This window comes from Sceloporus occidentalis, unplaced genomic scaffold (genome assembly GCF_023333645.1).
Source record: "Sceloporus occidentalis isolate IW3139 unplaced genomic scaffold, rSceOcc1.0.p SCAF_2, whole genome shotgun sequence".
NCBI lineage: Eukaryota > Metazoa > Chordata > Lepidosauria > Squamata > Phrynosomatidae > Sceloporus > Sceloporus occidentalis.
Window position 1 is genome coordinate 89,671,964 of NW_028316982.1, and position 27,285 is coordinate 89,699,248.

The following is a 27,285-nucleotide window of genomic DNA, read 5'->3' on the forward strand; positions in this document are numbered from 1 at the left end:
AGGCAGGCGGCCTCATTTAGTCTTAAAAGTGCTGCTACATTCCTTTCCCCTTTGCTTCCCTTCTCTTTTTTATGCTGCAAGAGAGTAACACAGGTATTTCTTTGGAAACTGTATTTGCAAAATGTAATTGAAAATTATAATTTCTGATGTATACTTTTTGTATACTGCTGCACTTGTGAAATATTTCAAGGTAATTGCTAACTGCCCTTCAATTAACTTAGAAATAAGAGGTTTATTTAGTATTGTGAGAGGCTTTGAGAACTGTGTCCTTCTGAAAGGAATGGATGTTATTGTTTCATATGACTGACAAACAGAAGCCAAAACAGATAGCACTCAACAGAAGAGAAGTTTGACAACAATAGCTAAAGACAATACCTTCGTTTTATCATATAAAGCATGATTATCCAGCCTCATTTTCTTTTCATGGGTGGCATATCTCCGTAGATCACGTTCAAATTGCTGCACACACATAAAAAATTCCATGTTAGTATCAAAAAAGCAAAGTGGATATCTGAATTCACTCAGTAAAATTACCTTCTTTAAAAAAAGTAATTCTGTTTTCAGTGCTCTCTCTCTCTCTCTCTCTCTCTGTGTGTGTGTGTGTGTGTGTGTGTGTGTGTGTGTGTGTAATATTCACAGCATTAGATTTACCAAAGGCTGGTGGTGAAATAGACTTCTTGAACTTGAAATGAATGCATGCAACAGGTCTGCACCAATTTCAGCTGCTTTAAAATAGTGGAGGAAGAATGATCCCTTAAAGCTGGCATTAAGGCAGAGTTGCCATTTACAAGGAAGTCTGTCAGGTCCCTATTACTGTACAGATAACATTAAGAAATATGAAATTGCGATCATACATTACCCCCTTTTCTATAATGAATGTAGCCTGCAGTTCATGCGATTTCCATAATGGATGCTCACCCAGAGGGACTGTTTTTTGACATGCAATACTACATCACATTAGCTTTGTCTGATACTAACTGCCTTGCTGATTGTTATAGTTTTATAAGAAGAGATGGTTTAATTTAAACACATACTGGACTCCTTTTGCTTGTGACTCACACAATTTGTCTGAGTCAAAAAAAGCTTAGGTGTTTGCACTTTCTCAGGGAGTGCAGAAGTTTGCCAAGTGCTGGGGAGTAACTGCTTAAAGCAGCAGTGGGAATGGTGCAGCTCTCTAGATGCCGTTGAACTGTAATTCCCAGCATTCTTCACAAGAGGTCCATAACAGCTAGTGGTTCCCTTGACAGTGGTGTGCACTCTAGATTTTAGACCAAAATGTAAAGGTGCTCTGGGGATAAAGTTCAGTACCTTAAACAGCTGCTTTTCTTGAGGGTGGAGTTCAGCATTTTGGAGCTAATCTGTATTTGACAGAATACTCTGGGCTGCCCAGGAATATTCTGGCCCCAATTTCCTCTCCCCCTATAAAAGTTCCCCTTACCTTGCTCTATCCCCCCAGCAACAATAGGCAGCTGCCTTCCCACGTGGTCCCTGTTCATCTCAATGATGGGCTTTTCATTCTGACTTCACAGTGATTCACGCCCACAATAGTGACACCAGCCATCGAATGGGAACTGCGTGTGAAAAGGTGCCCACCCATCATCACCCCTGAAAACCCACTGCAAAGGGTGAGTTTTTAAAATGCATATTTGGGGGACGAAGCCCTAAATTGGGTGTGGGTGTCACAAAGACAGTCCAGATCCAATTCAGGGTTTTGGCCATGCATCGTGTTACTAGGATGCTGTGAGCCTGGGCAGAACTCAGCATAAAACACCCATGTAGACAAAGCCTTGGGTAGCTTCTTAAAAGTTCCACATCAGTTTCACCTCTCCCCTACTCACATTGAAGCCACGAGATATGGCTTGCATCGCTATGCTAACTGAAACTACAGGCAATTGCAGGTTAATAACATCTGGTGGGCCTAATATTTCCTACCACTGATTCAAAGGCATTTGTTAGCCACTATGGAAGGAACACATTATACACGAAACCCTCTGTATCTGCAGTATCAGTAAAGGCATTTGCTTTTAACTTTAGTGGTGTGGAATGTCTCCCTCCCTGGCACCTTTAGCTGACCATAAAGTCACACTGGGGGACCTCTAGATGACGAGAGAGGCTCTTCTATAGCCATGCTCTAGGTCCTCTAGTGCAATTTTATGGTATTGTATGACAGTTTGCCATTATCTGTTGTTTCATTTATAAACAGTTAAGTCCAGGAACAAATCCCCCACAGATATGGGGAGCATCAGACTTGCAAGATAATTCTTTAAATAACACTTTGGTCTGTAAATCTCATGAAGCTCAATGAATCTTACTCCCAGGTAATGGTATAAGATTGTGGCCTTAATTGGCAGAACATACTCTGCCTGAAGAGATATGTTTAAGGGACAGATCACAAACACAAATTCTATATAATACCACTTTTGGCAGGGCCTGATCTCCCATTAGGCAGAATGGGTCAGCTACTTCAGACAACAGGTTTGGAATGTCATGAAAGGGAAACATATTAACTGGAAGTTTCTATATTTTTATTGACAGAGAATTGGAGATGTTAGTCCAGGTTTCTGTCTTTTCTATAGAAAACATAACATACCTGGCTTGGAGTACTATGCATCTTGACTTGGATGAGCAAGAGAATCAATGTATACTTAGTTAAAATATTTTTATACCAACATTCATTGAATAACATCTCAGGGAGGTGCAGAACATGCACCAATCATAATACCGTAAAACAATAAAATGAACAACATAAAAGAAAATGAAATTTACTTTCAAAAAATAATTGGGACTATTAATTTATTAATTAAGAGTACTAATTTAAAACTATTGAATTGGTTTATATTGCATTTATGATTCTGATGCTTTTATTACAGGGCCAGAGATATTAGAAAAACATTTTTAAAAGAGCAAGAAAACTGGCTTTCCAAACTTCTTTTCTCTTAGAACCTTTATAACAAAACTCAATTGTCATTTCAAAGAAGTATGCTTCTAATGGGGTTTGCAAATTTTCAAGCAAGGTTTTCCACAGTTTCAGCATATGGGATTGTGCTTTGCTTAAATAATATTATATTTAAAATTCTTCAAGACTACAAAGGCACAAAATATTTATTTTACCATTTGGGTTTCCCTCATACAGAATTTGAACAACAGAATTTGATAACAATTCTTTATCAATGCGTTGCATCCAACACAGTCAACTACATTATGGTGCAATGCAGAACTGGGAAATCTGCTTCCTTCCAGATACGATTGGCTTCTAATGCCCATCAGCATTAACCAGCCTGGTCAATGGTGATGCACAAAAGGAGAAGTAGTTCATCAACATCTGAATGCCAAAGGTTTCTGAGTTAATGGATGGAGCTGCAACATATGGATGGTGTGGCCTCATTTACATCCCAAGACCCACAGCCACAGCCACAAAATGAAAACACAGCCAAAAATTAAACAAAAAATTGGAAAGAACTCCTGGGTACCTGAAGGACTATATTCCCCCATATGAAATCCCCCATTTTGACATCTTCTGGGAAGGCCTTTCTCTCTGTCCCACTACACTCACAGAAACATCTGGTAGGAACATGGTGAGGACCTTCTCAGTGGCTGCTCCCAGGCTCTGGATCTCCCTTCCCAAAGAGATTAGACCTTTTTCTTATCTTTCCACAGGAAGATGAAACCTTTTTCTTTCAGCAGGCCTTTGAGAAGTCATTGTTTAGGGGGAACAGGCCTTGCATAATATGCTGGATTGTCTATTTGCTGTATTCTATTTAATCATTTACATTTTATTCATTTTTATAGTATAATTATATTTTAATCTTTTTCGTCATGTTTGTTTGAACTATAGGTTGCCATGAGGCCCAAACGCGAGAAAATGTAGGATATAAATCATCATTATCATCACCACCTCCACCATTGTTGTTCCAGTTTGCTGAAATGGGGTCAGTGTTGCACACCAAGGGTGAGGAGGACAAGTGTTGTTATAAAGGACTGAACCTCTACTGGAAAGTTCTTGGTCTAAGTCCCTGGTGAACATATGAAGCCCATTAAGTAAGGGGCTGTACAGACTGCCCCTAAGGGCTGCGCTGGATCAGGGCCACAGCAACCTTGGCCCCGATCTGGCCTTTCCAGGGCACAAAAAAGAGCCACAAAAACCAGCTCCTTTTTGCACCTGGGAAAGGGCATGATAGCCATGGCAGCTAGGCTTTAAGGCACTCCTTTGGTGCTGCATTGTGATGCCACATGTCATGTGGAGTGGTATATGTCATCACACTGCCCTAAGGGCGGAGTCGGGGCGTGCATCATATGTCCGGTGTGCACAGCCCCATATTCTACTGTTTTCAATAGACTAAAATACCATTCTGAACCCTTTGAAAGAAGAATGAGGTTAATTACAGACATTAGAAAACTTTTTTTCAGGTATTTGGAACTGCATACTCTGCTGCAATATCAAAATTAAGTCTGCATTTCCAAAGAAGAGAAACTGAGATTACTTACCCTTGATCCTGTCCATCCTAACAGAGCAAATGCATGTTGTTCAGAAGGGCTTACAACCAGATCAACCCGAATTGCTTTCCAGTCTTTCATTTCTTTCATAGCACAAGCCATGGAGGTAAGGGTAGTGCCCTCATCCATTCTTTCCTTGTGCAATTTTAAAATAGCAAAGCATTTCTGAAAATGATCAAAAGCATCAACCTTTTGGCTTGGCAGCTTTGTCTTTTCAAATGTTGATTCAATAAGCTCATAGTATAAGAGCAATCCCTAGAAAGAACACACAATTTGCAATTCATCACTTTAACTAATTAGTCATCTAACACATTCGTCTCACTACCAGAGCAATAAATACAGTAAATGGTGTAGGAGCCAACACAAGAATAATGTCTCTTTCACCTTACACAATTATAGTAGCATGATTTCACTTTCAGCCATGGCTGCTTCCTACCAAATTTTGGGGTTTGTAGTTTGGGTGAGGCATTCTAAATATGTGTGTATGTACCTTCAAGTCACTTGTTGACTTGTGGCAACCCCATGAATTCCATAGAGTTTTCTTAGGCAAGGAATACTCAGAAGTGAATTGTTACTGTTATGTGCCTTCAAATCATTTCTGACTCATGTCGACCATAAAGTGAACCCCTTGTGGGGTTTTCTTAGCAAAATTTGTCCAAAATTTGTTTTTTTCCCTTCTCTGGGATTGAGAGGGTGTGACTTGCCCAAGGTCACCCAGTGGGTTTCCATGGCTGAGTGGGGATCTGAAGCCTGTTGTCTAGAGACACAGTCCAAAGTTCAAAGCATTACCCCCCCCCCCCCCCCCGTCTCTTGGCAGGAGACTGTGATTCAGTCAAACTGGTTTGGTTGGTATTCCTACTGAGAGTGATAGAGTGGAGTACAGAGTATTTGAAAGCCTACAATTGTTGTTGTTAACATAACCACACTAAGATACTTTCTTTTGTAATGTTATTTAATAAACTTACCTGGGTTTTTTATTTACAATAGATGTATCTGGCAAGGTAATTTCTATAAACTATAAACTAGGGATGTAAAGAATATTCTCTAAAATTCAAAAATTAGTAGAAATATGTCTAATTCGAAAATTTCAAAAGCATTTTATAGAGAAGAAATTCTGATCACTTCTCGATCATGAGTAAGAATTTTGATTTTTAATCATTTCCAAATGAAGAGAAGAGAAGAAACTTTCAGCTGACAAATTCGACCTACAGGATTTGGGTATTTTGCGTAAGAAAAGCTACCATTCATCCTGGGTTTTACCAGAGGCTATTTCCTTTGTTAGGGTGATTCCCCCCCCCCCCCCCCCCATCTTTGCTCACTCACAGATTTACTTTGAAAAACAAAAGAGAACAAAAGGGGAGGCATTTTGTGTGTTGGTGGTAGATAAGACATTCTGCCCTTTATGCCATGCTCTTTTTGGATGCATCACACACTCTTATTCATGGATATTTTGAACTCTCCTTGCCAAATATATATATATATATATATATATATATATATATATATAATGCAAAATAAAAGTAGGTTTGCCTTAGCATCACCTTGAGAGAGCTGGAGAGAGGTTTGTCATGCCCTGCCTCTGAGGCTGAGAGAATGTGCACTCTCCTTGCCTATTATTATTATTATTATTATTATTATTATTGCATGACCTTAGCATCACCATGGGAGAAGTGCAGAGTTGGTCATGCCCTGCCTCTGAGGCTGAGAGAGTGTGACCCTCACAAAAGAGAAGAAGGGGCAGGGTGGGGTGCAATGGCAGGAATTCTGCCATGATGGATAAAACCTAGCATTCGAAGGGATTCCAAGAGGTCATCCAACCCCCCCTCTTCTACCATGAAGGAATACCTAGGAGTTGGAGTTGGAGTTGGAGTTGAAGCTGAGAGCATGTGACTTGCCCAAGGTCAGCCAGTGAATTTCTAGGGTGAACTGGGAGGCTAGAGTCCTGATCCTAGCTCAGCCATGTAAATCCACAGGGTGACATTGGGTGAGTCACACTCTCTCATTCATGGATATTCTGCACTCTCCTTGCCAATTATTATTATTATTATTGTTATTATTATTATTGCATGACCTTGGCATCACCATGGGAGAGGTGCAGAGTTGGAGTTGAAGCTGAGAGCAAGTGACTTGCCCAAGGTCAGCCAGTGAATTTCTAGGGTGAACTGGGAGGCTAGAGTCCTGATCCCAGCTCAGCCATGTAAATCTACAGGGTGGCATTGGGTAAGTCACACTCTCTCACTCATGGATATTCTGCACTCTCCTTGCCTATTATTATTATTATTATTATTATTATTGCATGACCTTGGCATCACCATGGGAGAGGTGCAGAGTTGGATCCCATGTATTCCTTCATAGCAGAAGGGGGTTGGACTGGATGGTCCTTGAGGGTCCCCTCAACTCTACCATTTCTTGTTGGGGCTTCAATCACAGTTTATTTGTTGAGACTGGGCTTTCCCCCCCCCCCCTTTTGTGTGTGTGCCTTCAGCTTTTTTAAAGCATAGGAATGTTCTTTAAACCTCTGCCAAACTTCCTTTTGACATGGTAATTGAGTTTGAAATGCAAAGTAATTAGCGTAATTATTCAACTTGTCTTTTATTGTCATTCAAGAAATCTGTGAAAAATATTTCACTAGCTGCTGAAAGGGAGAGAAGAAATCACCCTTTGAAAGGGGACTTGTGGAACGAATATTTTTAAAAGAAATTCTCCTCAAGTTCTCTATGAACGAGAAGAAAAACATGGGTTTCTCAAATCACTACTATAAACAAAGGCAAGCATGCTACCTAAAACATTGACTGGTTTGTGGGACACTTGGGACCCTGGCCCTTATATACTTCAAAATAGTATTAACAAGGTAAACTCAGGGCAAGTGTCAGTGACTTCTGTGAACAGGATGTAAAGATAACCTAAAGTTTGAGAGGAGGTCCCTTACACCCATGTCTGGCACAAATAGACCTGGTGATGTCCAGACCATTCAGTGCCAATCATATACTCCTGTTAAAACGGTTTTAAATAACTTCTTGTTTTTTCCTGATCTTCAGAGAAGATTCGGAGCCCTCCATTCTGACACTGGGTGGCTGTTCAAAATGCATCATCCTCAGCCTCCCTGTAAAGCCACTCGTTCTGAGGTCAGAACAAAGTGTCCAGCCATGTGATTGAGGCTGGGCACCTCATTCTGACCTCAGGAATTAGCAACTCACCACAGCAATGACTACAACTGGGCAGCAGAGTGGGACACCCATGTAACAGCCACCTGACATCAGAATGGAGGGCCACAAGTAACAGGAGGAGGTCAGTGTAGCTTCAGGGCTAGATATTCTAGGCTACCCCCAGAGTATCCTGGCCAGTGCAGACAGGATTCCTGTCTCTTTAAACTGTCTTTTCACTATTATGATTTTTTAAAAATATCATTCATTTTAACAATTTTATTTGCTGGTTTTAATGATGATTTTAATGGTCTTGTTATTTAGTTCATTTTAGTTCTGTTGTTGTCTACCTTGAGGGCTACTTTTAGTGGAAAGGCAAGATGTACATGAAATCAATACATCATCCATCCACCCATCTACACAACCAATGTTCTCCTGGTCTGTTCTCTCCCTTCCCCATTCCCCTCAATGCCTTGTGTATAAAGACTATTTTTGGAGGGTTAACCCACCATTAAGAGCTTCCTTTGGGGTTTGCATGGGTGGCTACCATGGAAAGAGGATTGCCCTCTCCCAGATCTATAGTTCTACCAGCAGAGGTTCATCATGGCACAGTGTTAGGAAATGTGAGAGATAGATCTTTCAAGCAGAGTAATCATTTGGAAAGCAGTAGTTGGACCACAGCCAGTCCCATGGTCACAAACACAGGATCCAGCAGAGGAAGGAAATACACTCTTCTTTTTACAAACATATAAAGTAGATTCGTTAAGAGTACTTGTGCCTAATCAAATGCATGGTCTAATGGAGGAGAGAGAAAGAACAAAGAAAATGGAAGTAGGACAGAATGATGCAGAAAAAAAGAGATGATGTAGAAAAGCAAACAAATAGGATGTCTGCAAACAGACAAACTAGCAATTGGTGAGTTAAGCCACGTAAAGGCTATTACCACTAACATCCAGACTATGTGAAACTAGCAATAATTTGTCCAGGCATTACAACCAGCCATAAGGGTTGTTCATACCGGGAGAGAGTAGCTGGATACAGTGGTGCCTACCCTCCAGGGTGAGGCATGCATTTTTCAAAGCCAGCCAAGTTATTTTGGAACATAAGGCAGAACATACTCAAGCATCTAACCCCATTTCTGGCAGTAAAAATACAATAACAAAAAATTAAATAGCTAACAATTTGCTGTCCTTTCATGACAGCCAAAATCTGTCACCCAAGGTGGATGTTTCACTGTGAAGCCAACTTCATCTGGATCCTGCATCATTTCACAATAACTTTTCTTAAGAGGAGCCCTGTACAGCAAGAAAAATACATGATGACTTCACAGATTAACATCATTGCTCCCTAAATGACAGTGAAGTTAGCAAACGAAAGATTCACATCTATGCCCATGTGGTCCTTTCTAACAGATGTTGCTGAACAGCATGAGATCCAGGAACACTGATGCTGCTCCAGAAATCTAAGCAGTCATTCTTCAATAAACTCAGAGAAAAATAACCATTAAATATAACCAAGTAGAATAGTTCCCCATGATTAATGGAAATACAAATGTCCAAAATATCTGGAGAAGCAAAGGTTCCCCAGTTCTGAGCTATGAAAATATTAGGGTGTCTATACAGTCCAGAATATAGTCCTAGCCAACAGCTTTCAGATTTAATGTCAGTATTACACGGTCAAAGCAGCCAATATGTTTTGCACATATTAAGAAGAGAAATGCACCTTCAAGGGGTGGAAGATTTCTGCTTGTTATGACATGTGCTTTCAATGGCATATCTTGCATTTAAAGTGCTTTGTTTTGTGATTGGACTTGATTTGTAAATCCAGTTGCTAAAGAACGCATCTCCGAGGAATTTCCATTGTGAAAGGGGAAAACATGTTAATTGTAGGGAATATGAATTATTTTGTCTATTTTGACCCACACAGAAACTGTAAACAATGCAGTAAAATTTCAAACAGGTACTAGTCAGATGAAATACAGCATTCTCTTACTGCAGTAGGAAACAACATGCAGTCAAACTAAAAGGTTATGTTTAAACAGTTCACAGACTCTTGCCGTGCAACCTCAGGTTTAATTTAAGTACAAAAGTAAGGCCATAATTTATCATCAAAATTACACAGAGCATTATAGAGAAATGTGCACTTAAGTTAATCAGTTTCACTGAGCTGGATCACACTTAATTCTCTGACAGAACCTTGGGTTTCAAGGCCTCATGAACAGAGATTATACATGCAAAATCTTGTAACATAAATCTACTGAATTAAAAAAATCTCAAATGCATAATAGATCCAGATATCACTATATATGCACACATACACCTCACCAAATTCTCTCAGTACAGTCCTGTCGCACATCAGCAGACTGGCACCTACTGATATTCTACTGGCATTGTGCAAATGCTGTTGATTATGTATTTGGATATAGACTTAACCATATTTACAGTCAAGTCTAACTTTAGTCCCATTATCTTCAGCAGGTCTAAATATTACTAAATTTAGAAGCAACTCCTAAAGACTTGGGGGGGGGGGGGAATCCACCCACCTACCCTGACTGAAATTGTACTTAAATTGGATCTACCAGTTGGACAGCCACCAGTTTTACTGATGCAAACTTCATCCTCTTGCTTTATATCCCATATAGCTGAATATTTGTGTGGAGTGGGGATGATAGAGATAAAACCCAAGATGCTGATGTTCACTCTCATCTCCACAGACACTAAGGAATGTTTTCTATATTTTTTGCTACCTGCAGCAATTTTTTTTAAAAAAATGATATCTCTATTAGTTCAGAATGTTTCTTTCTGAATCTCATTCCATCCACATATTTCTGTATTCTAATGCCTTTGCAGACAATGCTCCATTGTACTTATTTTGATCTTTAACTGCCATTTCATAGGTACACAACACACCAAGGTGATTCTTTCATTACAGGAATCTTCCCATTTAGTTTAGCTTAAATGTTCGGGCCCATCCAGAGAACACTATACTCCCTTTGGTTTATAGTTCTATTAAATAAGTTAGCAATGAAATTGTGAAATATTCTTGATCCCTGGTTGACTGGGAAATAATTACACTTTTAGAATTTGCAGCAGACAGTGGGCGGCAAATATGATGATAAGGGCATTTCAGAACTGAAGACCTCTAAGTCATTTTATATTGCATTCCCATTATTTAATGTAGACATGGGAATCATGTAGCCCTCCAAATAACGTGGACTGCAAATCCCAAAAACTTTTGATAGCATAAACCCTGGGAAAGAATACTGGAGGTTACAGACTAATAACATCTAATATAAGGCTGCATATTCCCACCCCTGATTGAGAGCCTTAGCAAATTGTAAGTATATAAACTCTACCAAACTACAAATAACCATATAAATGTTTTTCTTTTTTTAAAAAAATGCAATTAGGGAACAGTTACACAGATGCTGACTTCAGCAAGCAATTGAAATCTGACTCAAAGTCAGAATGCCACTTTTAAACACTAATCAAGGTCTAGGGATACGTCCATTGGGACAGCATTTCTGATTAACCTAATTTGATCAGGCATCGGACAGGAGCCTTGTTTAACATAATGCAGCTGAAACAGCATTTCTCTAGGTTGCACACAGGGCTTTTTAAAGCAGGTAGTTAGCCTATGAATATCTTAACATGTCCTGATCTGTGTATTATAGGCTTTGGAGGCTCCAGTAAATAACTCTCTGAATCCACTGAGAAAGCAACTTTCTCCAGTACTCTTGCTTTTCTATCATATACATAGTTTCTTTTTAATTTTTAGTTGGAAGACAGACAGTTCTACCTTATAATGTCATTTTTCCTGTTCAACATTGATCTTATTCCTAGATGTAGATTCATGTTTTAATTGTTGAGAAGAAAATGATTTCTTGTCATCGTTGTTTTGTTTTTTGCCTCATACAAATCAGCTCTCGGCTAAGGGTTCAGATGTGGGTGGGCAAGGATGTTATGGGAAGATCCAGCACATATGGCTCCTATACACACACACACACACACACACACACACAGAGAGAGAGAGAGAGAGAGAGAGAGAGAGAGAGAGAGAGAGAGTGTTCTTGGAATTCATGGAGAATAATTGTAGGACAGGAATAAGTGCTGAAGAGAAAGCAAGGAGTATTTGAAAATTTGATGGTCTGGCTTATGGCTTGTGAAAGTATCTCCTTACCAGGTTGTCTAACAAGTAAGAGAAACAATTTAATTCACTGTTCTTTCCAGGCATCCAAACATGGTCTGACCTTCTCTTCTGTTTTTCAGTTTCAGTTCTCAGAAAGATAACATTAAAACTTCTAATATACTTGCAGTACTGGAAGGATCCCCATAAAAAATACAAGATAGTCTTTGCCCTTCACTGATTTCTCTGTTTGTCATGTTTGATAGCTTCAACAGACTGGCCAACATTTCACAGATTAGAACGTGGACATATGCAGCCAAGCAACACCACAGTGTAGTCAAGAAGAGAAAAATTATTAATAAGAAAGAACACACAAGCTAGGAGAGGCTGCAGCAATTTGGTTTTCCCTGAGCCTACTGGGAAGGGCACAGTTTCACCTTTTCTCCTGTTCCCCCTACTGAATTAATTGAATGCAAACTGCTTTGGCACTTTGAACTCAGTTTGCACTAACTGAAGAAAGCTGAGGGCAAAGGTGGAAAGAAGGAAGAAGAGGGAGAAATTGAGACATTTTAAAAGCAGCTGAGAAAGTGGGAAGCCAGATTAATTGGGACTGTCCTTGTCAAACTGAGACAGTTGAAGGGTCTGTTTCAAATCCCTTCCCCTCTGCTCAAAGGATCACTTGAATGAAGCACCTCTATCTGCTCCTGCCAGTTCTTTCCAGAACAGAAGACATGGCCCAAGTTGTGCAATTGACATGACATGTGATAATGGATGCTCCGAAACCGGTATGTTTCCCTATTTTTTAAACTGACGTGTTCGCTGCAAGAACCGGGCTCATGTGGTAATGTTTTGAGTGAAACTACAGCACTGATAGATCCCAGGAAACTCAGGTGGCCATTGCAGCCTGTTATAGCAACAGCTCCCTTCCCTGTACATGAGAAACTTTCAGCCAGTGGTTTGTCCAAAATGTTGATATGTCTAGTCCTCATCCGATTCTGCTCTACCAAATAAGTTCAAACCTTGGACTCAAGATGCAATCTTTGTTTTATCTACCAGAACCTGGCCTTGATGAATATGACTCTGCTTTATTTGCTGCTACACTGTCTGTTTAAGGAGAATTGAACCCTTTGCTGACTTCCCTAAGATCTCAAAGCCTACCTGAGCAGGGCAGAACAGTGTTTGCCAAAGGGTGGCTGGTTTCTGTTTAAGCCTGCTTTTCTGATCTCTGATTCTCAAAATTTCCTCTGAACTCCCTACTTCATTTGTGTGAGTGCATATTTTCACCACATTACCATTTGCTGCTACCAATGGCCATAACTAATTTCAGTGTGGACCTGCCTGGTCTTTTACTCCTGCTGTCATACCTTTTAGCTGATACCTGCTATTTGTTGGTATTTTCCATCATGTCAGCTTTGACTTATAATGACTTTATGAATGAAACATCTGCATGAGCCCCGGTCACCAACTGCCCTGCTCAGGTCTTGCAAACTCAGGGCCATGGCTTCCATTATTGAATCAATCCATCTGTAATGTGGGATACACACTATACTAATCTTAAAAAATAATGGCGGTTAAAGAAGCCAGAACAGCAGGATGAGCACATTAGTAGTGTCGTGGCCATGTGCAGTCATGAATAGTTTTACTATGGGCTGCTGAAGATGAAATGAGCATCGTTCTCTTATACATGGTGGGAATGGACCACAAGATGGCCTACTTCTCCCCCATGCTCCTGCATATTAACACTAGTAAAATGAACTCCACTAACACTTTTAACAACTACTGTTGCATTGGTAATGGTGTTACTACTGTATAACAAGGGTTCCCTCTTAACTGATATTTGAAACCAGAGTTGGTGAGAGCAGGGCATTAACATGGAATCCAGTAATCATTAAGAATGATTAACATGGAATTCAATAAACACTAATAATGGTTGAAATCACTCTTGTAATTAAAACTGGAGGGAAGGGGAATAGAGTCTTTTTTATTTTACTTTATTTTAATCCCACCTTTCTCTCAATTTGCAATCCAAGTCATCTTAGAATATAAGTTTAAATGTGATATAATTAAACAAGGCATAATACAGAGTTAGCAAATAATTAAATAAACAATTGTATTGAAAACATTAATTTACTACAATTTAGAAAGTGGTGAAAACATAATAATGATGGTTTTAAAAAATACAGCAAGCCCCAGTTAAGAGTTGCTGCAACAAAAAAGTCTTTGCCTGCCTGTAGAAAGAGACTAGAGAGGGGGGGAGTCTAGACTTATCAGGAAGAGACATTCACAGCCTAAGAGCAGCCACCAAGAATACACCTCTCTCGTGTCCTCAACAAATATGCCCATGATGGTGGTTGGACCAAGAGATAGCCCTCTCCCCAAGGATCTTAAAACTTGGGCAGGCTCATATTGGAAGATAATGGACTTTCAAAGAGTTCAGATATATACAAAACAGAATGAGATGAGAAAGTCTGTATGGCAGAGCTCACAGTCCCATAGCTCACTCCCTGCTTTAAGCATGGTTAACACATTGCCTCTCCTTGAAAATAGTGTCATTACTCTTTAAGTACTGTAGGAAATCTTTCCCTGCACCAGCCTCTTCACTGTACTGCCTCAGCATCAAGGCATGCTCAGAGACCAATTGTTGTCCCAAATTCCTAAGAGATCCAAATGTGAATAAGGGAGGTCAGCCCAGTGAGACCAACTGCCAGCCTGACTCTACTGTGGAAAGGGAGGCTACAAAGCCATCTGGGCTGGACAAGCTACCATGCTGCCCCATGAGAGAGCTTTTGAAATTAGGCTGAGGGCCATATAAAATTAGTTTGAGGTTCTCACATGGATCTAAGGTTACAGGAAAGGCTATTGCTATCTATTTTTACTTGGGGTAGCAAGGAATGACCAAAGGGATTACATACAGCCTGCAGACATATGTTGCCCACCCTTCATTGTTTGAGAGGATAATAAATAGAATGATGTAGTATGTATGACAGGGAGCCAGCTTGGTGTAGTGGTTTGCACAGATTATAATTCTGGATATCAGGGTTTGACCTTAGGGTCTCCATAAGTTGGTAAAAACTTGAAGGCACACAACAACAACAACAACAACAACAACAACAACGTATGTCGTATAAAATTAACAAGGGCAGGCTCCACTTGATTAGCATGGACTGGGAATTGAAAGGTCTACATCACTGCTTTTTAAACTATCAGCAAACACACACCCAATGTGCCAAGGACCAGCATTATATTTGAAGTCTCTGTTTACTATTTTTCTCTCTTTCCTGGAAACTCTCCAGAGACTGGGAGGCAATGGCTCATGGTGCAGCCCTAGTCCATGGACCACCACAACAAATAAGCTGGAGTCTTCTCCACCCTGGCCACTTCATCTTGAAGACCTTAAAATCATACCAAAAAAAATCTGGCTTCCTAGTCCCAGAGCCTTGCATTTGTGTATTCATTTCAAATGCTGTAGCAAACAGAGCTGGATTAACCATCCAAGACATGATGAATTATTACCAGTTGATTTACTACTGATCATAGTCTGTAAGCCTTCAGCTGCTAGATCTTGCTTAAAAAAAAACAAAGGTAGCAAGGCATCATTCATCATTAGGAACATCCTGGAGAAAGCCAACTGGTGCAAAATGGCAACCTTCCAGTGACTCCCAGAGCTGTTATGCCAATTTTGGCCAGCTGAGAATCTCACCTAGAATCTCCTTCTTGCATAGCTTGACAAGCACAAATGTATCCATCTTTAGACAGCTGCTAAATCAGTTGGCATAAGTGAGATTGTAATTGTCCCACATAGCAGGAAACTACTCTGCTAGCAACAGGAACAGGAGGAAATTATTAGCCTGAAAAAATTACAAACTGCATAATTTTAGGGTCCATCTAATGTGCAAATCTTAAAACTGTCATTTAAGTGTTCCTTCTCAGTGATCAAGACAAAGCCTTATCCAAACTGGATTGTCTCTCCTTTGAGAACAGGCAGGGGGGACAGATATTGTCTTCAGTCATAGAAAAGCTATTACAAAAACTGAAAAAAGAAATGTCTTTTGTTATCATTAGTTTTTCAGACTAGTCATTCGGTTAAGTATATAACCTTTTCTCCTCCTACACTTTTGCTCTAAGGAATTTAGGAATTTAGGAGAGGTAAGAAAGATAGCTCTAATTAAACAAAGGGCAATTTACTTGTCCCTTTCTTTATAAACATTGGGATTTTTTTTTAAAGACCAAGAATAAAGCCATATCAGCATTTGGACTGTTAAAACTCTAACTGAGGGGCTGTGCAGACCGGCCTTAAAGACTGGCTTGGAGGTGGAGTCAGGGCATGGCATCCACATGATGCATGCCCCAGTTCCGCCCCCAGGGCAGCATGACACTGCACACTACTCCACATGGTGTACAGTGTCACGGTGCTCCTCTGGCACTGCATCCGCACAATGCAATGCCAAAAGAGCACCTTAAAGCCGCAGTACCGCAGCTATCATGCTCTTTCCAGGGTGCAAAAAGGAGCCGCTTTTTGCAGCTCCTTTTTAGCCCTGGAAAGGCCAGATCAGGACTGCAGTGTGTGGTTGCCGCAGCTCTGATCCGAGAAAAATGGAGGCACCTGCAGGCCACCCCTTAGGGGCGGTCTCATAGCCCTTTGGCAATAATTAAACAAACAATTTAGGATAAAACAGAAGAACCTCTATGCTGTTCTCTCTCCTCCTCCTTCCCAACCCCTGTAGAAATACAGATATCGATAATAATGATATTGTTTATCATAATAATGGGATGGCTAGGAATTAGGAACATCAAATTCATCCTCAGTGTAAGGAGATGGTATCCTCCTGTCCTGCAGAATCTCAGGAAGGCAATACAATTCAAACTTTCAGGCAAGTGGGACGAAGTTCAGTTTGTCAGTCAAAATGCAGATTGTAAATGTCAACACCATTCCAGTACACTGAAATTCCTCCATATGGTGTGACTAATGTGTGCCTGTTGGTTGGCTAATTGGCTGGCTGGTTTTTGTTAAGATATTTATATCCAACTCTATATCCAAACATCTCAGGGTGGCATACAATAAAATAAATTTACATGAATAAGTAATAATAATTAATTTAAAATATTAAAATTATATTTAAAACATTTCTCAGTCAAAGCTAAACAAAAAACATTTGTCAGTCAAAGCAATCATGGCACATGTGCAAATTGGATAATCTCAGCCAGGACCCAAAAGCTTTAATTAAAAGCTTTGTTTTTAATTGGAACCAGGCACCAGTTCTGGCACCAATTGGGTCTCCAAGGGGAGAGTGTTCCATAACTGGCGTGCCACTTGCAGGGAAGGATCTCCCCATGTCATCCGACAGTGTATTGACTCCAACAGACCTCAATTCCTGGGCAAGCATATATGGGGACATACAGTCCCTCAAGTTCCACCTTGATCCATGTGGACCTAGTGGCATCACCAGACTTCATGATACCTATTGTGGGGGACTGCTGGGGGGGGGGGTAGTGGCAGTGGCCTGCCTCCCCACTCCTCACCCCTCGTTGCTTCATCACCTGTCCAGCTCCTTCCCCATGAAGGGCACACTCACCTCTCTGCTGCCAACTCGGCCTCCTCCCCATGGAACAGCTTGGTGGTAGTGGAGCCACTCACCCCTCTGCCAGAGGGGGAGGAGGACCCCACCGCAGTGTCACCCCTCCTGTGGGTTGTCACCTAGTGCAGTCCACATTCCCTGCACCCTCCCAATGACACCACTGTCTGGACCCTTTATGCTTCTTAGCTCAATTACAGTTTCTCAAGTCCCTGTGCCAAGCTATGCATTGAATGGACCAGGGAGAGGCAATCTGGCACCTCCCTCATATTTTGGACCACACCTGCCATAAACCATAGCCAGCAATCTGGGATTGTGAGAGCTGTAGTCCAAAAAACAGGCGATGTTGTACCTTGAGGGTACAAGATCACCTGTTCCGGGTATATGTCAATATAGCCTAAAGTAATGTGCTGCAAACATTGTTCTCTTCTATGCAGCAAAAACTTGCAGATCACTGGAGATTAGCACACTACCTTTTATTTCTGCACTAGGCATGTGATTTAAATGCACAGGGACAGATTCTATCATACAGCTCCATCCCTGGGCAGTAATCCCATACCCGACCCAGGCTTCTCCCAGACCTTTTAAAGAATGGGATTTCCACTATCATGCATACTCAGAATAATTTGAGATAAAATCATTCAGCTCCCTTAACACAAGTCGTAACAAGACAAGGAAGACAGTTGGATGGAGAAGAACAGCATAGAATAAAATAGCCCTCAGGATATTTTACCAGAGGTATAAAAATCATCCCATTGTACCAGTGATTTTAAAAGTTTAAACCACAATTTTGTGGAATAAGAGCCTATAAGTTTAAAGTGCAGTGCTCCTAAAGAGCTTCATGGATGTGTATTTATCTGAAGTTGTTTTCAGGTACTTAAAGACAAGAGATATAAAAGCCTATAGATTTTCAATATGACTCAAGATATTGACTTGTAGCTCAAATACTATGCTTATAAAATCAGAAACATTAGCTAGATATGAAACTACCATTGACTTCCAATAGCTATTACTTTTGATATTATGCTCCATATTTCAGTTCAGAGCAAGGACATTCCCCACGGCAGAAAAAGGCAAATTAATGCCTCCTTCAGTGGAAGGAGCCTGGAAAACCAGAGCTGGCAACAGATCTCAAAAAGCAGGCTGTGTGGTGCATCATTTTGGCTCTCCCTATGTAGAGCTCCATTCCTTGACACCCTAAATGTCTTGCTGGATCAGACCCAGACTCTCATCTGGACACAGGCCCAAAACAGACGGGCCAAATAAAGAGGGTTCCTGTTGCTTTGGGGTGTAGTGTTTACATGACACATGCCCCAAAGCAACCAGAAGCCATACCTAGGCTGAGGCAGCAAGATCCAGCCCAAAGCAGCAGATTAAATCCTCTCCTTCTGGGGGCCCATGCTTCAAAAGTAGGCCATGTGGTTCCTGTGGTCCCAGCCCGATTGAGGTCAGAACGACCAGAGTCCCCTCCTACTGGGCTGTCTGCTTTGGCCCTCAGTCTCCAAAGATGACCAGCTGTAAGCAGGCCAGGAAGGAGCAGCATTGAGACAACCATCTTAGTGGGGATTGCAAGGGAATGGAAATAGGAAAGCCTCTCGATTTAGAGCAACCACTCTAAAAACTGCTGATTTCCCACCACTGGCAATGGTAAAGAACATTGGTCTCAGCAGAAATCACTGTGGGACTGGAAAGCAATTCTTCAGCAATCTTGCTTTTGAGGATAAACAGTAGTCTCACTGAGAACACTGAGGATGAGAGTGGCTTTAACCTACACCAACACACAAACAGAGTACTCTCTAGATCTCAGCAGTCATGGCAGGGAAGGGTACATCTCTGTGTGTGTACATGCAAGCATAGCTGATTGCATGCAAAAGACTGCTCAAAATCAAGATTTGCCATCAGCTTGACAATGGAAATGGAAAGAATATTAGAAAATATTCAAAAAGTGATCAAGAACATGTTGATCAATAGAAGTGTAGCACTAAAATATGCAAAGCTAGGAAACATTACAGTTTTTGGACTTTTGTGCAGATGCTCCAAAGCATAAAATCCATAAAAGAAAGTCACTGGGGTCACAAAGTTGCCTTTATTTCAGTTGCTTTGAAATGGTACAAATTGACTGGAAACTGGAGTCTAAAAATGTAACTTTTACATTCTCGGAAAATATATTTTGATGCCTGAAGCAAAGGACAAGTTGCCAAACCTGGCTCATTCCCCAACAGGACTGACAGTTGAAACTTTTCTTCAGCACTTGTGATAGAACTGCCATGACACCCAAGGGTAACTGGCGACCCAAAGAGGCATGGGGGAGGCCATGAGTGCACACAGGTCTGTCTGCTACACCATTATTCTACATTCCCTAATATCTGTTGCCTGAGGGAACAGCCCCACTTTGCTTAATGATAGAGCTGGCCTTTGAGACTCTGCACCAGTGCATCAATACAGACTAATGATTATCAAATTGCAGCCTTCACTGAAGTCTTTGTATACATTCAGAAGAGTGTGTTTAAAAGCATTATTATAAAATATAATCCAGCAACTGCAATTTAGGGTTTTTGTTTTCTTTTGTTTTATTGTTCCCCTTTTAAGTTGAGAGGAGCCTCTCTCTCTCTCTTTTTTCCCCTTGTTCCTTGACTCACTGATCCCCAAAGATGTCACATCAAAAAGCATCATTGTGATGATTTACTCCATTTGTTTTCAAAAGCTTTTAGGAGGATTTGACAATGTTAAACTTTCAAATGGAAAAAAAGGAATCTTTCCAAACTATGAAGGGAGGGAGGTTTATTCATAGTTTACAAGTTAAATACTGTAAAATGGTTTTCTCCAGAAAGTAGCTAAAAGAAAGTCAACACTGTGACCTCAACAACATTCTTTGATGCATTTTATGCTTTGAAGCAGCTGCACAAAAGCAGGAAAGGAGTTAATACAGAGGCAGGTTTGCTGTCACAACTATGAAAGCACTTTCCATTTGTATAGAAATCAAAGGTACCTTTTTTCAAATAGGCAGGAAAAGTATAATTCTTCTCCCCAACTTTTCCCCATTTTTTGAGTTTTGATTTTGTTGACAGCCAATGTCTTCACCACTGATGGTTGTAAAAGAGGTTATGGGAATGGACACAGCACTGAGATTAAGGGGGTAGCTTCTCTGTTGCTGCAGTGTGATGCATTGTAAAACCACAGGGATTCCAGGAAAGGAATAACAAAAAGATTTAGCTCCACTTTTTCTCAACTGTAAAATCATTTTATTACTGCATATTCTGTCTTCCTGCCCTTGGACATCTTATTACAGATTCAGATATTCACCCATGCATTCTCAAATCATAATGAGCTGGTTTGCTCACAACCAAGATATCACACACAAGGAACTTCCATGAATAGTAGTACTAAGGTTTAGAAAATTCTGTATAGTTTTAGTCCTAATTCCTGAATTCCTGATATTAGTCCTAATTCCTGATATTACCCTGAATCTTAATATTGGTTGCAACAAGAGCAGACCCATTGAATCAATGAGATTTGCCCATATGTCAGCACACCATTCAACAACCAATTCAGTAGCACTATTCTAGCTCTAAGGATGAAACAGTGGGATTCAGGCCATTGACTGCATTTTGTTCTGCATCCTAAAATCAACTGAAAATGGACTAGTGTCTGTAGCTGTCTCTGCTTTTCCAGCATGAATGGCTTTGGATGACAGAGCTCAGCTAGTCAGAGGGTAGAATTTTATGATAGATTAGATTTAATGTTATTATAAATGACATTTTGCATATGTTTATCTTTGACTCTTTGGGTTTGGGTTGTCAGGAGCACGTAAGATCAAAATATGTTCCATATGTTAAATATCCCATGATATTTTATCTATTACCACTAAAATAGTGCCATTGAATGCAACTCTACACCATCGTAGCCTACACTGAATGGAAGGTTCTATGGTATGGGAGGAGACTTAGGTATCATCCTGCACCAGAGAGAGCTGTCCAAGTTGTCAATGAATTTCAGCAGCAGCATACTCTCCACCTGTTCCAATTTGATAGGGACAGTTCTGATTAAACCTTTGTCATCCTACCTTTTCAGTTTCTTTGAAAATGATGTTTCTCTTTCCTCCTCCCACTTTCCACCATTGTCTTCAGCTCACTCCAACTGCTGCAAACTGAGTTCACAGTGCTATAAAGTAGTTTGCACTCAATGCATTCAGCAGGGAGAGAAGAGAAGATGTGGTGGAAATCTGTCCTTCTTCTGTATACTCAGGCAAAAAAAAAAAAAAAATCCTGTCCTTCTCCATTAATAATATCTGCCATCTTGACCCAGTCTGATGTTGCTTGGCCACATGTGTCCAGTTTTTTTATCTGCGAAATGTTGGGGAGTGTGCAGCAGTCGCAGAAATTCCATTCAACTCAGCACAACTGCTGAATATTGTCAGCACTCATTGAATCCCGGGAGATGTCACTGAATAGTTGCAGTGACAATGAGGTCCCTGGTAGGGTGTGTTGAGGATTCAATATGAAATGACCCCTTGAAAATTGCCCAGAAAGCAAATTGTAAGAAAGCAAAGAACTACTGGACAAAAATTAACTGTATTATGCAAAGGATCTTGGGGGAAGATATAGCCTGTAGACCAGAATCATATTTACTTAACATGATTGATTATGACAATGTAACTGAAAGAAGATATAAGATATTAATATGTATGGTTACAGCAGCAAGACTTGTTTTTGCAAGAAATTGGAAAATAGAAGAGAACCCAAATATTTCAGAGTGGATGGACAAAATGATGGGTCTTGCAGAACTAGCAAAACTGAACAATTAGTTAGAGGATAGGACTTCAAGGAATTTTTGGAAGCCTGGAATCTTTTTATTGAGTTTATGAAGAACCCGAGAGGGGATGTTGCTGTTATAGGACTCAATATGTAATTATAATTTATTTGCTTTGTAACTGTTAATATGGGCATTGTTTCAGAGTATAATGGTTAGGCCTTGATATAGAGAAAGATTAAAATAATGATAAATGTGATCAACTGCAAATTATATGGATTGGAAGTTTAAGAATTCTCTGTTTTTATAAAATGTATTTTTAGCACTGGTGGGGTGGTGGTGCTTGGTGTTAGGTTTTTTTCTTCTCTCTCTCTCTCTCTCTCTTCTTCTTCTTCTTCTTCTTCTTCTTCTTCTTCTTCTTCAATATATGGATGTATTTCCACCAATGTTATTATTGTAAGTTAACAACTTATCTATTCACCAATATTTCAATTAAAAATGTTTTTTTCAAAAAGAAAGAAAGAAAGAAAATTGCCCAGTTCTTTACAAATGTTTAAAACCAATACCTTCTATTTGTATTATGGAAAAAAATGCAGATTTTGGTAAATCTGGTAAAAAAGCAACTGAAAGAAAATTCTTTACCATTTCCACTAGCCAAATCCAACAGCTATAGATAGTTCTAGTATTGAAAAGACCATGTCATGTTAATCTATCATGAACCTCAATATGAAAACATTTGCATATTTTTCTTATCACTGATACACTAGGCTACATTGTCATCCATCTCCAGTACATAATAAAACATCAGAAACACACTTTGGTGTCCATGCTCATGACACAGAAATAGTATGTTATAACAGAGAGAACAGATGAGGAATCTGTAGAGAATCAGTAAAATGGCTAAAGGCCCAAGTGAAAATGGTAGTAAAGCTTTGACTAAAAAGAGTTCTGTTAAGAAAGCATACAGCAGTTCTGAGTGACGTACTGAAAAGTTACAAAGTAGACCCGACGGCTGAACTAATACAAAGAGAAGATCTACTCCAGACACATAGAAACTGGAGAGTGTAAAGATGAAATACATGACAGAGAACTAAAATGGCAGATTCCACTCTTGGGACAAATATTCAAGTTTAGGGAGTTGTGATAAGTCTCTGTAAAGCAAAAGCTAACAGGCTGGAGCAGCTTGAAGCTTTTTTAAAAAAAGCTTCACTTAAAAGGGATACCCACAGGGAAATGAGAATGAAGAATTATTGAGATTCATTCACTCCTGGTTAGGAGATATAATAGATACAGAAGGGATCCCACCCTTGGCTCTTCACAATGGATACAGAACTGTTAATAGAAGTGGATTGTCTCATTTGCAGACCCTTCAAAAGACACAAGGGTAAGAATTACAAACATGTTACTGACTTGAGACATGCAATGCTGCAAAAGCCAAAGAGAGAAAGGCACCTGTGGTATACGAATGCTTAAAATAAACACGTTTGAGGATATTCCATTAGTCATACTCCCACCCCCCACTCCCCACCCCCCAAAGAATGATTTAAGCCTGTTTCTCAGTATAGGATTCAAATATTAACCAGGGAAAGGGCTGCAAATGCATGGCAGGGCAGGGAGCAATTTTACCGCATCCCTCTCTACAGGCTACACTTGCTACTTTCAGCCATTCATTTGGCTGACATACATGCAAAACCATAGGTATTGGGGGCTGAGAATGTCGGGGGCATATGGGCTTTTTAAAACTCATTTCTGAATGTTTTGTAGTGTGAAAAGTGATTAAAATTGCCCCATTTTTAAAAACAAAATTGGGTTCTGGGGGACTAACAGGGTGCTTCAATGTCTGCAAAATTGGAGTTTAGGGTCACATGTAGCCAATGGATTGCATTTCCCCTAGTCCTGGATAAGGTAAATTTAGAAGATTAGGACAGGACATATGTAGCGTACCCTAGCTCTCTAACAAAGGGGAATTGATGGAGAGCTCGAGAGAACTAGCCAGGATCTCAAACTGATAGTCATCAGCATTTGCCCCCAAATGTCATTGTGTCATTCTGTCAAGGAGTAGAGATAAGCTCTATTTAAATCATTTTTATAATACTGAATTATAAATATACTGTACTCATGTTAGCTAATGAATTACTCTGAAACTGTAGTATAAAAAGATAATATTTCCATGCTTTGACACTACATTGGTTGACATAGACATAGACAGAATGCAAATGCCATGATGATTTCAGTCTTTGGCTCATAGCTCACCATGTACTCTATGCACAAGAGAGTCAAAATCCTGTCATAAACATGGGGATTTGTTTTTATGGGAGGAAAGGCCACCTGCAAAATTCCTCAGATTTAAAAAAAAATACTAGAACATTATTTATATACTGAACAAAGCGTAGGAAAGAGTATAGGTATATTGGTTGATAGGTTTACGCATGCTAGAAAGGAAAAAAAATCTTTATGGAAAGAAATGCCCTTTTGTTCTGATTTGAATTTGGCTGGGGAAATGTATGGCTATCAATACAATTTGAGTCTTGGTTTTTACAGTCAGTGTGACATAAATGAGGTGGAATCTGGGCAAATTACTATGCACTGGATCTGATTATTTTGCTGGTATGGATTCAGCCCTAGGTGGGGATCATGTAAACTGCAGCCGAAACCATCTGGGCCAGTATTCTACATCATTTACTAAGTTAAGTATATTTATTTAAATACAAACAGTCTCCCATATCTGAAATTCTGAAAGCCAAAATACTCCAAAATCCAGAATTACCCACTTGAGTGGCTGACGTTTGCTTTTTGATGGTTCAACATACATAAACTTTGTTTATGCACAAAATTATTTAAAATGTTACGTACAAAATTACCCCTAGGCTGTTTATAAGGTGTATATGAGACATAAATTAATTTAGACATTGGTCCCATCTCCAAGATATCTCATTATGTATATGCAAACATTCCAAAATAAATAAATAATAATAGTAATCTGAAATCCCACATACCACTGGTGCCAAACATTTTAGATAAAGGAGACTCAGCCTCCCAACCACCTTCGATTGCCCCCTCCATTCTTCTCCTGCTTCCCAGAGACCTCCAATTGCCCCCTCCATTCTTCTACTGCTTCCCACCCCCCTCCGATTGCCCCCTCCACTCTTTTCATCCCTCCCAGCCACCTCTGACTGCCCCCTCCATTCTTTTCCTGCTTCCCAGCCACCTCCAATTGCCCCCTCCATTCTTGTCATCCCTCCCAGCCACCTCCAATTGCCCTTCTGTTCTTCGCCTGCTTCCCAGCCACCTCCGATTGCCCTCTACATTCTTCTCCTGCTTCCCAGCCATCTCCAATTACCCTCCCCATTCTTGTCATCCCTCCCAGCCACCTCTGATTGCCCCCACCATTCTGCTGCCTCCCAGCCACCTCCAATTGCCCCCTCCGTTCTTGTCATCCCTCTCAGCAACCTCAGTGTGAATGGGCCCAACATTAAAATGTTATATATGAATATAAGGTTATATTCACACACACCCCTCCGAAGCTCTTCCAGCAACATCAGAAACAACTGCTTTCCCCCCTCGGCAGCGCTGGAAGCAGAAGGAGTACCAGAAGCAAATGTGGCACCTTGGAGGTTGTGGTGGTGGGGAGGGGGGGTACCAGAACCGAAGCAAAGTTGCATTCCACACCAAGACCAATTCGAATTGGATTTGAATTAACCTTGGAAAAAGATTTGTGAATTCACTAGTTCACCAAATTCACCTACAACAGGAGTGACTTTGGACTGACTTAGGATCGGGCTTGGAATGACTCCCCATAGAAATCAATCACGTGTGATAATCTATCATGTAATAATGTGAATTCACATGGTTGGGTCTGGAATGGCTTTGGATTAGAGTTGCAAAAATCATCATGTGATAATGTTCAGTGTCTCAGTCATGACTAACTAGTGATTGTGAATACAGAAAATTTACAGATAAGTTCATCTAAGCAACTGATCCCTACTCATGATTGCTACCTTGACACAACTGTGACACCATTGCCATGATCATAACTACTGCACCAACCTACTTTAGCAAACATTAGTGACATGGGGATCAGTGGCATCACTAGGGAATGCAGGGGTGTAGAACATAGAAGGTGACATCCCAGAAGAGGAGTGACACCCAGTGGGGCCCTGCCAACATCCACTTCTTTTTCACTGCTATGGCTCTCTCCCTGAGGAGAAGAGGAGCAGGGGTGAATGCACCCCTCTTGGTTTTGCCTTCTCCTGGCCCCCTCCTCACAAGGAAGTCATGTGGAAGTGAAGGAAGGGCAAGCCTCTTTCCCTGCCTCCCCTCCCAACCACAGCCCTGGGCAGATGGGTGGCGAGAGAGTGGGAGAAACCACTGCCCCTTTGGCAGTCCCACATACACTCGGTGATACCAAGCCTGGATATGCCACTGATGGGGCAATCAGAATGAGTGAATAATAGCAGGAATCAAACTGAGTGAATAATGTTTCTGTCAAGTGGCAGGGGTGCTGGGCCAGAAGAGGTTATTTAGTTCAGTATGTAGAAATACTGATGTCAGAAGGTCAAAGGTTTCCCAGTACCACAGCATGTTTCTCCAACTCTGAAAAGAACAGTTTCATTCCACACACAAAACAGTTGCTTTGTAAAACCAGTGTGAAATCTCATTTGCATTCTACTTTCCCTACATGACAGAACTCAAAGCCACATTATGTTGGCTTCTCAGATTCCCACTGAAGAGAATCTGGCATGTTTAGCTTTAGCAAGGCTTGCAGCATCATGTGCCTGCAGAACATCTTCTCAGATCCATTAGGGGCCAAAAAACATTAGTCAGAGAGTGTACTTTGCAACAGCATCATGCATCATTGTTTATCCTATTTCCCTCACTACTACTTGATTCCTGCAGCCTATCCACACAGCAGAAATAATGTAGCTGGACACAGCTTTAACTGCCATGGCTCAATGCTATGGAATTCTGGGATTTGTTGTTTTGTGAGATATTTAGTCTTTTCTGTCAGAGTTCTGGTGTCACAACAAACTAAAAATCCTAGGATTCCATAGCACTGAGTCATGGCTGTTAAAGTGGTGTCAAACTGGATTATTTCCACAGTATGGATGCAGCTCTGCAGAGACCATGCCCCAGCCTTACATTCTCAGCAATTCATCCTTGTTATTTAAACAGATACACACAGCTGATGTTAAAGTCACTTC

The 27,285-nt window shown here is 40.5% G+C and overlaps 1 protein-coding gene across 1 annotated transcript in view; it reads right to left on the reverse strand.

Annotated features, from left to right (window-relative positions):
- The window catches only part of DNTT (DNA nucleotidylexotransferase), a 157,718-nt gene that overhangs the window by 31,112 nt on the left and 99,321 nt on the right, over positions 1–27,285 (reverse strand). Inside the window, exons 9-10 of the mRNA XM_089508345.1 lie at positions 4,486–4,749; positions 376–459 (exon numbers count right to left, since the gene is read on the reverse strand). Of these exons, the coding sequence (XP_089364471.1) occupies positions 376–459; positions 4,486–4,749 (348 nt within the window). The remainder of the gene's footprint in view (positions 1–375; positions 460–4,485; positions 4,750–27,285) is intronic.